This window comes from Cricetulus griseus, chromosome 7 (genome assembly GCF_003668045.3).
Source record: "Cricetulus griseus strain 17A/GY chromosome 7, alternate assembly CriGri-PICRH-1.0, whole genome shotgun sequence".
In the NCBI taxonomy this organism is placed as follows: Eukaryota; Metazoa; Chordata; class Mammalia; order Rodentia; family Cricetidae; genus Cricetulus; species Cricetulus griseus.
The window spans coordinates 122,102,662-122,118,241 of record NC_048600.1 but is presented as its reverse complement, the minus strand read 5'-3'; the positions used below and the strand labels follow the sequence as shown (position 1 = coordinate 122,118,241).

At 45.7% G+C, this 15,580-nt stretch overlaps 1 protein-coding gene across 1 annotated transcript in view; it reads left to right on the top strand.

Annotated features, from left to right (window-relative positions):
- Positions 1 to 15,580, top strand: part of Rgs9 (regulator of G protein signaling 9) — a 70,902-nt gene that overhangs the window by 37,563 nt on the left and 17,759 nt on the right. Inside the window, exons 10-14 of the mRNA XM_027425830.2 lie at positions 6,328 to 6,357; positions 7,330 to 7,391; positions 8,173 to 8,286; positions 9,736 to 9,851; positions 15,051 to 15,138. Of these exons, the coding sequence (XP_027281631.1) occupies positions 6,328 to 6,357; positions 7,330 to 7,391; positions 8,173 to 8,286; positions 9,736 to 9,851; positions 15,051 to 15,138 (410 nt within the window). The remainder of the gene's footprint in view (positions 1 to 6,327; positions 6,358 to 7,329; positions 7,392 to 8,172; positions 8,287 to 9,735; positions 9,852 to 15,050; positions 15,139 to 15,580) is intronic.

Here is a 15,580-nt window from a genome sequence, read left to right as displayed (position 1 = left end):
GTATGCACATTGACCATTGTGGAGCAGTAAGAAGAAACATCACACAAGCTGCCCTTCCCTGTCCAGCAGCACAGTGCCCATCAAGTCCCCTGTGCAGGGAGGGGCTGGGGCTGGGGCTGGGCTGGGGCTGGGGCTGGGGCTGTGGGGCTGAGTGTTATGGCAACATTTCTCCTGACCAGGTGACCCTGTTTTCCCTTATTTCCTGCACTGAGAGGAGAGGGTCACAGAGAACTTGGAGCATCTTCCACCAGGCCTTAGGAAGGCAAAGGTTTGCTATTTGTCTCAGCTCAGAGAACTCACAGTGAAAATCATCTCCGAGAACCAGGAAATTCTTGACAGCTGTTTCCCTTCAGCGGAGGCAAAAGCCCATTGGGCGTGAGAATGGAGGCTGTTAGGCTGGCAGGTGTCCAGGGCCTCCGGTAGCCAGCTTTGTCATACCATCGCCACTGGTTGGTAAGGCTGCCCTGCCCTGGGAGAATCTGGTCTGGGCTGAGAGCCTGACTTGTTATATATAATTTCTTGTCAGTTCCTATACCTTGAGGGCATACAAAAGGTCAAGTATATATGTCTCTCCACCTCCCTCTTGCATTTTAAAGAACATTTGGCCCTACAAGGGGAACCCTGGGTAGAGACCAGGCACTAGTCTGCTTATGAGTCCTGTCATACTCCAGACTGACCCTTCTGCCTTATTTCCTACTCCACCCCAGGAGGGGTCACACTGCCATCTAGTGCTGCTCATGATGGGGGGGGTCACACTGTCACCCAGCGATGAGGGACAACACAGTGCTGAAGAGAGCCCTGGGAAGGGACCCAGCTCTTCCACTTTTGACCAAGCTCCCGGGCCATTCAGAACTTGAGTTTCATGATCTATAAAATGCACTTAACTTTAGTTCTTTAGGAGACTAAGCAGGATCTTTTATCGAAGTGTCTAGACCAATATACAACAAATGAGGTACTCAAAGGTTAGCTAGTATTTTTACCATCAAAGCATTTCACTGTATTGTGAAGGAGATGGGTTATGGGGTCTCATCTTTACTTATGTCTTTGCTATTATCCTGTTTACTTTCAGTTACATTTTAAAGTTAGCTTCAAAGTGATGGGCATTAGTATGACACTTTCTCTCTCTCTCTCTCTCTGTCTCTCTCTCTCTCTCTGTCTCTCTCTCTCTCTCTCTCTCTCTCTCTCACACACACACACACACACACACACACACACACACACACACGTGCACAAACACTCTTAATTCTGTTTTTGAAGAAGGAGCGTTTTTATTTTGCACTGGGCCCTGCTCAGATGGTCCCGGCCGGGCTCAGATCCTTGTTCCTCAGACAGCTCCCTCACTCTCTTTTTCTGTGTACTTTGTACTAGCAACTTCGGTTTCTTGGTTTCCCTGTTTGCAGCTTCTGCTCTGTGTTCTCAGGGCCTGGCCCCAGTCCTCATCGTCTTCCCAGCTAGTGTTTCACTGCATTTCTGTTTGTAGACTCCTGCCAGGCTGCTTCATCCCCAGCTTGTCTTCTGGCTCCCTCCTGTCTGGCAGGGACCCCGATGCTTCTCAGGCATAGCTCTGACCCTTCTAACCTCCCCTGACAATTGCCCCCAGCCTCTAAGGGCCGAGAGATGTGTAAACAAGTCTGTTGCTATTTGGGAAATCCCTCAAGAAGAAGATAACATGTTGCTTGAATTTCAGGAATGGAGCACAGGGAGATTCCCCAGGCAGAATAGTCTTAGCGTGGGGAAGGGTATTTTAAGTGGGAGCATAGAAATGGCTTTGCTCCAGAAGAGCCCACATCCAAGAGAAGAGTAGATATTCGAGCGAATTCCAGGGTTAAAAAAAGAGTTTGTTTCGTCCTGTTCTGTCACCAGGTGGTTTTTCTCGGAACTGCATAGTGTGTGTGGGTGTGTGTATTTTTAATAACTTTAGCATGATGTTTTTTATGACCTTTTGGCTAAATAATAATAATATTGATAGTAGGTTTGCAAGGTTTAGCAAACAAAAACCCCACATGATTTCTAGTTAAATTTGAGTTTCAGATAAACGAGGACATGTCTTTCAGTATAACTATGTCCTAACTATTGCCTGGAACAGTATTTGATCTTGTAAGGAGAGCTGGCATCAAACCCTGCATGTGCCATGTTTTAGCAACAGTAATCTTAACCCTAACTAATGGCCATTATATATCGGGTCTCTATAATATACCAACTGCCTGTATTATTCCATCTAAGGCCCCCTTTCCCACTTGCTTTTGTGATGCCAAAGATCATATAGATTTTAACTTCTGTCTGGACCCAAAGCCCATATGCTTCTCTGAGCCATCCCCATCTCACAGGTCAGATTGTCATTCCACCCTTTAGAAAAGTCTGGAATCTCCCCCCTGCATGGCCTCATTCAGTATGCACACAGGATACATGTGTGCCACTCCTTAGGTAACTGATTTCGCTCCATGACAGGTGTGGGTAGAGCTAGAATTAAAAACTGAGATTTGCATGGACCAGACAAGATAGAAGTAAGGATGTCTGGGATTCAACTGGATCCTGTCCTAGGCTGAGCACCCCAACTCAAAATTTTCCCAAGTCTGAAACTTAAGAGCACTGACATGATGTCACACATGGAAAAGCTTACCTTGTGAAACTTTGGCCTGGACATGCTAGTGCATGGCTTTAATCCCAGTACCCTTCGAGTTTGAAGCCATCCTGGTTTGTATAGCAAGTTCCAGGCCAACTGGGGAATATATCGTGAGACCCTGTCTCAAAACACAAAGTTTATTTTATATATAAAATTATTGACAATATCTTATAAAATTATACTTAGCTTATGGATAGAAGGTATAGATGAAGTATAAATCGATTTTCTGCTTAGTCTTGGGTCTCATTCCCAAGATTCCTCATTAGGTACAGATCAATTTCCAAAAATCTGAAAAAAAAATCAGAAGTGCTTACAGTTCACATTATTTGGAGCACACAGTCCCTACCCCAGATTAGAGGGCACAGTGAAGGCGAGACCCCAGAAAATTATTGGTGATTTTAGGAATCAAAAGGAAAAAAATGAGAAACCACACCAGAGGCAGCTTTCTGAAAAGGCAGTAAAAACAAAGAAAGTGAATGAAATGTAAAAAGAATTAAAATTCTGAATATGGAGACAGTAGCCCCACGGTCAGATGCCTGAAGCCAAGGGAGGTCAGCAGAGGTAGCAATGAAGTGTGGCTGTCACTTCCAACAACACTCCCTGTGGGACCTAGAGAGTGACAGGACAGCCAGAGTCCTGCTCCTTTCTTCTGCCTGTGCACCGAGCATCTCTGAACCCAGGGGTGGCTGTGGAGCAATAGATGATGGGAAGTCCTAGGTTCTCTTCAAGAGGTTGTCTAAGACAGTGGCTGCCGAGCATAGGACGGGCTGTGGGTTGGTCTTTCCCTCTTTAGTGCAATGTTTCCTGTCCTTACATCTCACCTGACAGTTGGAGCTTTTGTTCTCTTTGTTTCAATTGTAAATGAAAAGACTGACATTCCATTCCATTCTGTAGCATTCCTAGCTCAAGGCAAAGGAAGGCTGTGATGAAGAGAGCAGGCGAGGTGGAGAGAGGCTATATAGGTCCATGTTTCTCATCGCTCACGCCTGAGCCTTGCATATTGCAGAGGTGGCTTTGAATTTTGTTTGGCCAATGATTGGCTAGAAGCTACTGTGGCAGATATTAACACCAACAACTGTTTGGAGTCTTGGTCTCACAAAATCAGACAAAAAAATTCTTCTCCTTTAAGCTTTTCAATGGTTCAAAGAAGTATAGGTCGTTTTGCGTTTGCAGAGGGGTAACCACCAGGCGAGAGTCCAGCTCCTCGGCTAGCCGAGGTCCTAGATTATTAGTAACCCACCTCAACAAAACTCTAACAGGCACGTTGGATTATACTAATTTGAATGCAAGTCTACTCTGGTCCCAGGGCCCCCCTCTATCCCCCCCAAAACGCCATGACTTCTAAGACGAAGCCCTGTGTGGAGAGAATGGGAGTGTGGAGAAGTGTGCTCGATGTAATTGCCAGGACTCTAGACCAGAGCTTCTCAACCGTGGGTCGCACAACCCTTTCACAGGGGAGGCATATCAGATAGCCTGTATATCAGCTATTTACATTACAATTCATAACAGGAGCAATATTACAGTGTATGGCTGGGGTCACCACAACATGAGGAACTGTAGTAAAGGGTCACAGCATTAGGAAGGTTGAGAACCGATGCTCTAGGTTGTTTGCTGAGTGTTTTTCAATTTTTTTAAGAGGAAGTTTACAAAAAGCCTTTATCTTTCTAAGCCCCGAAGCATGCCAGAGTCATCCTTGATTTGGTGTTTGTCAAGGATCTATCCTGTGTTAGGCAGAGATTCTAAATGAGGCAGCTGTGCTCTGACGGTGGCGTAAAGAAAACTTGTGATGATCTGTGAGAGAGGTCAGATGAGGGAGGTAAAACTGAGAGCTCTATCTAACCTTTATTTGAGATCCCCCACCTCCCTCTTGCACTGCTCTAGGAACGATTCATAGGTTTCCTGTGAAAAACAATGATCTAAAAGCAATCCAACGAGGCAAATCGATACCCTGAGTGAATGAGAGAGGAGAGCTGTGTTCTTGCCATTTCTTATTGAGCTCTGGGGGCTCCTGTACCTTGGAGCCAATGGACCAGTGGCTCATTTTGCAATGGCTAAGGAGAGGCAGGGTCCTTCTCGCATGTGTGACCCTCTTCCTGATGAAGGTTTGATTTCATTTAGCAGCGTCAACATCAGGAATTATGAGGCTCAGCCTGTAGGGTTAGAGTCAGCCCTTGGACACAACCATATGTAGGAAAGCCAAGACTGGGATTCCCACATTGCCCAACCACAAAGGATTGTACGGGGCAGAAAGGTGGAGCCAAGGTAGCCTGTTCCTGGGGGAATTCAGCTGGGGACTGATCTGAATGTCTCAGGAGCTTCTGAGAGCCTAAATGAGAAGCCTGCCATGGACCCATCCTTCTCTGTGCTTACTCAGAAAGTTCAGAGGACGCCCTGTGCCTGATCCCCAGCATGATCTTGAATTGCTTTGATAGCTTCCACAAGGGCCCAGGGCCCAGCGTGGTCTCCCCACGTCACAGCCCAGCTCTGAGACTCAGCTGGGTGTTTCATTATGTTTCTTGAATTGTGTGCTTTGTGTTTTAGATGCATGGCTATATTATCCTTTCAGCCAGTCAAATTGTTATGAATGCCTGAGAGTGAATCTCACAATTCATTCAAAATGCTTCCTAATGAGAAAAACAGATATTCAAGGTCCTCCATCTTTGCGAGTTTCTCCATCTTTGTCTCTCCTTCTATGTCTTAGTGAGAGGTGGCTTCCCTTTGTTAACAATATCTATCTATCTATCTATCTGTCTGTCTGTCTGTCTGTCTGTCTGTCTGTCTATCTGTCTGTCTATCATCTGTCTATCCATCTATCTGTCTATCTATCATCTGTCTATCTATTGTGCATATATAGATACATGCTGAGAGTTTCTATTTCTGTAATAAAACACGATGTTGGGAGGAAAGGGTTTAATTTAGATTATGACTCTCGGATCACAGTCCGTCAATGAGGGAAGTCAAGCAAGGAACTCAAGGCGGGAATGTGGTGGCAAGAACTGCAGTAGAAGCCAAAGAGGAGTGCTTACTTCTATGACTTGCTTAGCCTGCTTTCTTTTATACCGAAAGACCACCACCCTAGGGGTGGCACTGCCCACAATGGGCTGGCCCGCCCACATCAATCATTAATCAAGGAAATGCCCCACAGGCTTGTCTACAAGGCTTGCCAGTCTGATAGACACATTTTTCTCAATCATGGTTCCCTCCATTCAGATAACTCCAGCTTGTGTCAAGTTGACAAATAAACCAACCAAGCAGGCCACATGGCATATCTGTGGAGGACAGAGGACAACTTCTTGGAGTTGGTTCTCTCCTTCTGTCTTTTCATAGGCTCTAGGGATCAAACTCAGGTGGTCAGTCTTAGGGTGGTAAATACTGTGCCTACTGAGCCATCTTAGCACGAGTTTTGCTTTTCAGCTGTTTCTATAGACACACTGGGAGAGCAAGGCCAGCCCCAAACGTGGTCCTTAACTCATACTGGTTTTTAGGAATGAAGATATAGGGGCAAATTACAGTCCTTCCCTTGGCCACTCATTTCTGGTGGTTTTATGTAGGAGGACTGAGATGTAGATGAGGAGATTCCCCTTTTTAAGCATGAGAAGATGGGCAGTTTTCTCATGAAGAGTGTTTTCTATTTTTCAAATGGACATTTGAACTGTATGGATTTAATGGCACCAATTTAATGGGTTTTCTTCATTGTTTTACAGAAACAAACCATCACTGCTGTCAGAAAAGAGGTAATTAGTCTCCCAGTTCTAGTGACGCTTGGTGTGTGCCGTGGCTTTGTGCTCTGCACTCGGTAGTGACATGAAATCCATGCGCAATGTTCAGACAATTGTTTCCAAAATAGTGGGCAGCACTCATGGTAAGGTGGGAATGGGGCAAATGCCATGTCACAGAATGTGAGGTGTCCCTTGAAGCCACACATCTGAGGAGTGGGCAGGGAGGACTGCAGGGGTGAAGGCTGCGGTATCTGCATCCCTAAGCTGGACCCTGCTCTCACAAATTCCTATTCAAGTAGAATTTGGACAGGGCTACTCACTCTGGCCGGTCTCTGCAAGGAGGGCTGAAGAACATAGTTCCCTGTCTCACTGCCATGCTCCTTGGGACAGTTTCTCCAGCTGTTAACTTTTCTCAAACTGATACATGATGGTTAAAGAGGATGTTAACTAGGAGTCTGAGTCCTGTTGTCGCCCAGGCGGCTGACTTGGAGGGGTAGAGCACACTATTGATATGGATAAATGACCATGTTCTTGGCTCCATGTGTGATGTCATGGTTAATGGCACTCAAGGGTGGGGAGTTGGAGATTATTTAAGTCACTTTCCTCATTGCTATGGCACAAAGCAACTTAGGGAGGGAAGGGTTTATTTGGGTTCACAGTTTTAGGGGATATAGCCCACCATGGGTGGGAGAGCCACAAGTAGCAAGCGCATGAGGTAGCTGGTCACATGGCATCCCCAGTTAAGAAACAGAGAGTTTAGTGTGGCTGCCCAGCTTGATGTTTTCTGTCTCTTAAGTCCTGGACCCCAGCGCATGGCAAAGTGCCATTCACTTGTAGAGATCCTCCTGTCTCAGTCAAATCTAGAAATCCCCTCACAGACATGCCCAGTGTGTCTCCCAGGTGTTCCCTGATCCTGGAAACTGTCATGACTGAAATCAGTCATGATTAATAGCCACAGACATCTTCTGACAACTATCTCTCTTCCAGATCATGTATTACCAACAGGCCTTAATGAGGTCCACAGTGAAGTCTTCAGTGTCCCTTGGAGGGTATGTCCCTGAATTGTTGGTCTTGCTAAAAGATGAGCAACAGGTGTGCAAGAGAATGTCTGCTTACGTCAAATGTGACAAGCCATGGGTAGAATGACTTTAGGTTCCAATGAACTGTTTTGTGAGTGCTTGCTTCCAATATTAGGCTAGGGGTTGGGTTACTGTAAAAATCTTTGAATAGCTTTCACACCTTACCAAATCCTTAGTTTTAAAAAATGTGGCATCCTCCTTAAAGCGTGTCTGTGGCTGTGGGCAGAGTCATGGCAGGAACCCATGGTCCTTCCTCACACACAGATAAGACATCAGGAAATGCATGAACTCAGAAGGTCCCACTCAGGACCCACTGAGGTCCCGAAGGGTATGGGAAGTGAATTAAGTTCCCAAGCACAGGCGTTAACCTGCCAGAGGTGGAATCCAAAGGGTCAGTGGTCTTGGTTCATCTGTGACAATTGCAGTTTCCAAGATGGCCACCAAGACACCCACAAACTGAGTCAGCGTTGGAATGTAAAATCTTCTGATGACATGTGAAGAAGCCATGTTTGAACTGGGGACAGAAAATTGACAAAGGGATTGGACTGGGAAGAAAAAAGAAACAATACTTCCTCAGTATAATAGAACAGATCTTTCCAAATAGCTGCCTGTCCCAGGAGCTGCTGGGCTTTTTCTGAGAAGGCAATAATGAGCCTAGACCAGAAGAAAGGACAAGCTGGGCAACCAGCCGTGTGCTTATCTGGTCTCTATGGGTTGCATTTCTAGGAATTCTTTTCTGTCTACTTTTCAGAATTGTCAAGTACAGTGAGCAGTTCTCGTCCAATGATGCCATCATGTCAGGCTGCCTCCCAAGCAATCCTTGGATAACAGATGATACCCAGTTCTGGGACTTAAATGCCAAACTGTATGTATTTCAAATGTTGGGGTTTTAACTAGTCTGTTCAGTGTGTGTGTGTGTGTGTGTGTGTGTGTGTGTGTGTGTGTGTGCTTGCATGTGTGAATGAGTGTTTCTATGTGTGTGGGTACATATATTCATGTGTATGGAGGCCTTAAGTTGATATCAGGTGTTTTCCTTGACCCATCTATACTTTAATAATTGAGGCACAGTCTCTTCAACTTGGGGTAGTCTAGTTCACTAGCTTTCCCTAGGGACCCCGTCTCTGCCTCCAAAGAGATGCCATGGCAGGTGGCCACTATACCCACCTGACTTTTACATGGGATCTCGAGATCCAAACCCTGGTCTTCAAATTTACATGGTGAGCCATCCCCAGCCCAAAACGTACTTTCTTCTTAGGAAGTAGAGTGCCTGGAATTCACAAAGCCCTGGGTTCAAACCCTACACACTATAAACCAGGCATGATGGTGCATGCCTGTAATCCCAGCACCTGGGAGGCAGGAGGATCTGACATTCAAGGTCCCTAAACTACATAGCAAGTTCAAAGCCAACCTGGTATACATGAGGCCCTGTCAATTTTCTTTCCTTTTTGAGTTGTAATCCATATGTTATACAATTTATCCATTTAGAGCATACAATTAAATTTTTGTTATATTGACAGAATAATGTAATCACTACCACAGTTGTTTTTAAAAGAAATCTGTGCCCTTTAGCTGCCACCCCCACCCTGACCCCCAAATCTCCAACCCTCAAGCGCTGTCCTGGATGATCGCCAGTCAATCTATTTTCTGACTATCTGTATTCTCCTACTCTATAGATTTCCTGTAGACGAACTCATGGGACATAGGGTCTTTCATTACGTACTTTTCACTCCATGATAGACTTCCAAAGATTGTCCATGTTGTGACTTGAATCAGTGTTTTGTCCCAGTTATGGGTAAGCGATGTTCCTTGTGTGAAGATGTTACACACATGCACTTGTCTGAAAGACATTTGGCTTTTCTAGCTTTTAACTATCATGAACACCACTGTCATAGACATTCATATGCGTTCAGGGTGAGAGGGAAGTCTTGGTGAGTGACGGGTGCCACAGCATCTCTCACCAGTATGTCACTGGAACTCTATCCTGGCATGAAGATGGCAGCCTGAGTTCTTTGCCCCTGAAGATTTTTGGCACAGGGCTCCATAGGGTGGCCCTCCCTCAGCTCTGGCAGGCCACATCTCGGGTGTGACTTCCAGGGGATTTGTTGGAGGCTGCATCTTCCTGGCAAGTGGCTACTTGGGTTGTGTGTCTATGCAGAGTTGAAGGGTAGAGTGAAATTTAGAGCACATGGGGACTTTGGCTAAGGACCTTGTGACTGTTGTGGAGGCTGGTGTCTGTCACCCCCGCCCAGGCCAGCGATGAGCACAGCCCCTGTCTCCCAAGGAATGTTGCACTTATCAGTTGTCATCTTTGCAGGGTGGAAGTCCCAACTAAGATGCGGGTAGAGCGATGGGCCTTCAACTTTAGTGAGCTGATCCGGGACCCCAAGGGTCGACAGAGCTTCCAGTACTTTCTCAAGAAGGAATTCAGTGGTGAGTTCTGTTTTCTTTCCTTCTCTCCTCACCCCTCCCCTCACAGGATTTCATGCAGCCCAGGCTAGCCTCGGATTCTCTATAGCTGATGCTGGCTTTTAACAGTTCTCTGGACTACCTCCCAAGTGCTGGGATTACAGGCTTGGGCCACACTACCTGGTTTAATAGGGTCCTGAGTCATGAAGGTACTCAGGGCTCGGTGCATAGCTAGCTCAACACTCAACTAAGCTGCCTCTCCAGCCTAAGGGTTTTTCTTTTCTTTTCTTTCTTGTTTTCTATTTTTGGTTTTTCGAGGCAGGGTTTCTCTGTGGCTTTGAAGCCTGTCCTGGCACTAGGTCTTGTAGAACAGGCTGGTCTCAAACTCACAGAGATTTGCTCGCCTCTGCCTCCCGAGTGCTGGGACTAAAAGTGTGCACCACCACCGCCCAGCCTTTATTTTTTATTTTTATTTATTTATTTTAGCAGCTGTCCCTTTAATGTCCAGCCTAGGACTTCAGGAGTTTCCCAGTGGGTGCCTCCACATCTTGTTAAGGCTTTTAAACAGGGCTTCTTGCTTTTCCACGTGTAAAAGTCCTACCTGGGTTCAGGATCTTCCATAGGCTCAGAAGGACATTGAAGTCTGGGGGAAAAGTCACATCTCTAAAATCTGCATTAGTTTCATTCACAATTCCCAGGGCTCCGTCTCTTCTTGGCTTCTCCCACTTCGTTGCTCTAACCCACTTGCCTGACCTCTGACCCTCTACCCTCTGGGTAAGTAGAGCTTCAGAGGTCAGGGAGCTGAACAAGCTAGCTTCCCCAGCTTCTCTGCCAGCCATATTGCCCTCATCTTAGAAGTTCTGAAGATTCAACCATACCATGGATTTAAAAAACAAAGATTTATTTTGTTTTTATTTTATATGTATCAGTATTTTGCCAACATGTATATTTGTATACCATGTGCATGCAGTTCCCCAAGAGGCCAGAAGGGGGCATCATATTTCTCCGGAACTGGAGTTACAGAGAGTTGTAAGCTGCCATATGGTTGCTGGAAGTTGAAACCTGGTTCTCAGGGACAGAGAGCAATAAGTGCTCTTAACCACCAAGCCATCTCCCAGCTCTTCAGATTATTATTATATTATTATTATTATTATTATTATTATTATTATTATTATTATTATTTTCAGGGATGTCTCTAAACTCATGTTTACCTGGACCCGGCCCAGGGATGCCTTTTTAAATTGGACTGAGTTGCAATCCCTATGGTCTGGAGTTCCACAAGTGATTTGAGTCACAGTATAAGCTCTTGCCCTGGTTTCTTCCTGGCCTTCAGAGGGTGTGGACTTTAGCAAAGGTCTGTTTCTGAGTGTCTCATCCACTGAGAAACATCTGGGAACGCGATGAGGCCAGATTAGAACCAATTACACATTCAATTCCTTTGCCACCTTTGCTGAGATATTGGCTTTTATTGGATTCATTTGTCTGTTTATGGAGTCCCAACCCCGGGGAACTTCTTGATTGGGTTTGCAACTCCAGGTCTGTGGACCTGCTCCTGAAGCAAATTGTACTGGACATGCCTTTAGTCTGGATGACGACCCCACACAGAGCATTGCATTAGAATATGGGTTGCTGTAAATCATTCTCTCTAATCAGTCCTAATTGCATAATGTAATAACACTCAGAAGAGAGTGGGAAGGAGTGTGAGCCTAGCAACGGGTGTTAAGTGGAAATTCTGCCATCTAGTGGCCAATAGATAAACTGCATGCTGAGCTGCTCCATTCTTTTCAAAATAGCAAGGATTAAAAAAAAAAAAAAAAAAAAAAATCCTTGCATCTTTGAAACCATATCATCGACAGTCTCCTCAGGAGATTCATAAGGATTTATGTGTGAACGTGGAGTAGAAACCATAGTTTTCTATTTTAGTTAAAAACTTAAAATTTAGTGTGAAGCTTATCCCCTCCCATTTTTAAATGTCACTTCAAGTAACTCGGGCTGACTTCAAATTCACTGTGTGGCTGAGGATAGCCCTGATGTCCAAATCTTCCTGCCTCTGTCTCCCAGGGGTTCTTAACCTTTTTGTTTTGTTTTGAGACAGCAGGTCTCTGTGTAGCCAGGCTGGCCTCAAATTCACCACCCTCCTGACTTGGTCTCTGAAGTGCTAGAATTATGTTCCCCGCCACCCTGAACTCAACCCAGTGGTTGTGTTGTTATTTTGTTTTGCTTTATATGTTCAACGAGCTTTTGTAAGACTGCCAACACTAGCTCACTCTAGAACAGTTCAGAGAGCGACAACTTCCCTCTGTAGGTAATTTCCTGTTCTTCCCTCTCCCTGGCTCACCACTCCCTGCCCTCCTTCAGTCCACACTGAATTGGGTATTTTGTGTGCTTTTTATGATGGGGATCATACAGTATGTGACCCTTTCTTACTTAGCACGCTACACACTTGTGTATGGCTTCGACAGATTCCACTGTGTGAACATGCCACTTTTGTTCATCTGTCCATCAGTTCATGGGGATTTGAGTTTTTAAAAAGGTTTATTCATTTAAAAAACTTTTATGAATATGGGGGCTTTGCCTGCAAGTATATATGTACTTGGTGTGTATGCCTGGTACTCACAGAGGCCAAAAGGGGGCATCAGATCCTCTAGAACTGGAGATACAAATGATTGTGAGCTGCCATGTGGGTGTTGGGGCTGGTTTGCAGTTTCAGAGGTTTAGTCCATTGTCATCATGGCCCGAAGCATGGTGGCATACAGGCAGACATGGTACTGGAGAAGTAGCTGAGACTTTGATGTCTGGATCCGCAGGAGAGAGAGAGAGAGAGAGAGAGAGAGAGAGAGAGAGAGAGAGAGAGAGATGGAATGGGCTTTTGAAACCTAAGAGCTCACACCTAGTGATGTACTAGCTCTAACAAGGCCACACCTCCTAATCCTTTCAAATAGTGCCACTCCCTGGGGGCCATTTTCACTCAAACCAACACAGTGTCTTTAAGGTTCATTCATGTAACATTGTATTCTAGTTTGCTTTCTGTTGCTGTGATAAAAACTACCGCCAAAAGCAACTTGGGGAGGAAAGGGTTTATTTAGCTCACTTTTCCAGGTCACAGTCTGTCACTGAGGAAAGCAGGGGCACCAACTGAATCTGGAAGTGAAGCAGAAACCACGGAGGAGTAATACCTATTACTGACTTGCTTCTAGGCTGATTTTCAGTTGCATTTCTTATATAGTCAGGGCCATCCGACCCGAGATGATGCCAGCCACAGTGAACTGGACTATCCTCTATCAATAATCAATCAAGAAAATGTCCCAAAGACATGCCACAGGCCAATCTGATTGAGGCAACTCCCTAGTTGAGATTGCCTCAGATAACTCTGAGCTGTGTGCAGTTGGTAGCTGGAACTGACAAGAGATTCTCTGTCCTATTTTTTTACAGCTGAATGTATTCCATGGCAAATGTATACCATATTTTGTTTATCCATTCTTCTTCCATGGGCATTTTGAGTTGTTTCCGCTTTTTGGCTTTTGTGAACAACTGGTCATTTTAGTCCTAAGCAATGAACTGTTTTTGTTTTGTTTTGTTTTGTTTTTTCCCTTATAAACAAGAGGTATTGATGTAGGCCAATTGGCTCTTGAAGAAAATCTTTGGCCTATGACTTCTGTCTGAAGAATATCCACCTCCACAGTTATGGGACAAATTCTAGCTAGTGCAGAGCTGTGCAGCCTCTGCCAGTCCTACAAAACTGGGAGCTCTCAGGAAATACTGGAAGCAGAGGGGAGGGTTCTCTTGCCCATTACACAAGTTAGAGTGTGTATGTTCGTGCACATGGTGTGTGTGTGTGCTCTCTCTCTCTCTCTCTCTCTCTCTCTCTCTCTCTCTCTCTCTCTCGGACACACTTACTTGCTTATTGATGACACCATCTTGATTTTCTCAGGTAAAACTGATACTTGGAATCACTGTACCAACATATTTGAATTACTGGGACATGACTGTGAGATTGGGAAGAGATTAAGGATTTTAAGGGTCTGTTCCCCCCCCCCCGTTCTCCCAGTCTAGAGGAACAAAATTCCTTTAGTTCTTGTGACACTAGGTGCCCCTTGTACCCATGTGTCCTGTAAGCATCTGTCATCAGCTGGCAAAGATTCCAAGGACTTTTTGACTGCCTGGGGGGTAGATACAGAAGGCAGGGGTCCCTATGCACAGTCAATCAAAGCAGGAAGAAGTCACACCGCCGTGAGACACAGCAGAGTGTAGGAAGCTCTAGTGTGGAGTCATAGATAATGATGAGGCCTCGTGAACTGTTCAGGAAGTGTTTGCAAAAGATAAATTCTCAGCCAGAAAGAATATGGGAGCTGGTAAGATGGCTCAGTGGGTAACAGCTCTTGTAGCTAAGCTTGGTGACTTCAGCCCCAGGACCCACACGATGGACATAACTGATTGCAGTTTTGTCCTTAACCTCCTCACCTGTGCCCCCAATAAACAAATAGATATCCTTTTTTTTTTTTTTTTCCGATATAGGGTTTCTCTGTGTAGCTTTGGAGACTATCTTGGCACTCGCTCTGGAGACCACGCTGGCCTCGAACTCACAGAGATCCACCTGCCTCTGCCTCCCGACTACTGGGATTAAAGGTGTGCGCCACCAACGCCCGACATAAATATCCATTTAGAAAAAGAACATGGCGGGCTGGAGAGATAGCTCAGAGGTTAAGAGCACTGACTGCTCTTCAAGAGGTCCTGAGTTCAATTCCCAGCAACCACATGGTGGCTCACAACCATCCCTTATGAGATCTGGTGCCCTCTTCTGGTGTGCAGATATACATGGAAGCAGAATGTTGTATACATGATAAATAAATAAAAAAAAAGAAAGAAAAAAAGAAAAAGAACATGGCAGAGTGGGTTATTAGGAGCTCTGCCCCGTGCATTGTTGAAGGGCAGGATAGCATCCTCACTGTGGGTGGATAATTGTTTCAAGCATGGGCATGACAATCCAGTTTTGGACAGAGGACACTCATAAGGTGAACCATCGCTGCGTCCCCACTATTCCCACACCCCAGAAGCAGTTCCTTCTCTTAAGTGACATGTACTCATTTGATGTCCAGTGCTCAGTGACTCATCTTACAGGAAGATGCTCACCAAGTGAGTTAAGCCTACCTGACCTTTATTTTCTCCTCTCTCCACTCATTTCCCACCTGGTGTTGTCTGCATGGACCTGTCTTCCCTGTGCAGGGGAGAACCTGGGATTCTGGGAAGCCTGTGAGGACTTGAAGTACGGAGATCAGTCCAAGGTCAAGGAGAAAGCTGAGGAGATTTACAAGTGAGGATTGGCTGTGTCTTGGGGAAAACCCCCTTCCTGTGGGTGGGGATAGAATGGGGTGGTGGTGGTGTCCCACACCCTGTGGCTACCTGGGCTCTGACTGGCATCAGCCATTGGACCTGCCATGCCATCAATGCTTCCATGAGGTTTGGCAGGTTTGAGGTTTCCTCTGAAGGAAGCCAAGTGAGATGGATGGTGATATTCTCCTGTTCCCATGAGATTGTGTCCATGGATGAAAGCAAGTCACCCCGAACTATGGTGCATCCCCTGCCCCCAAGACAGGGTTTCTTTGTGTGGCTCTGGCTGTCCTGGAACTTGCTCTGTTGACCAGGCTGGCCTCAAACTCACAGAAATCCACTTGCCTCTGCTTCCCAGGTGCTGGGATTAAAGGCGTGCCACCACCACCCAGCACAGTGCAAATTTTGTGTTTAAATTGCTTTGC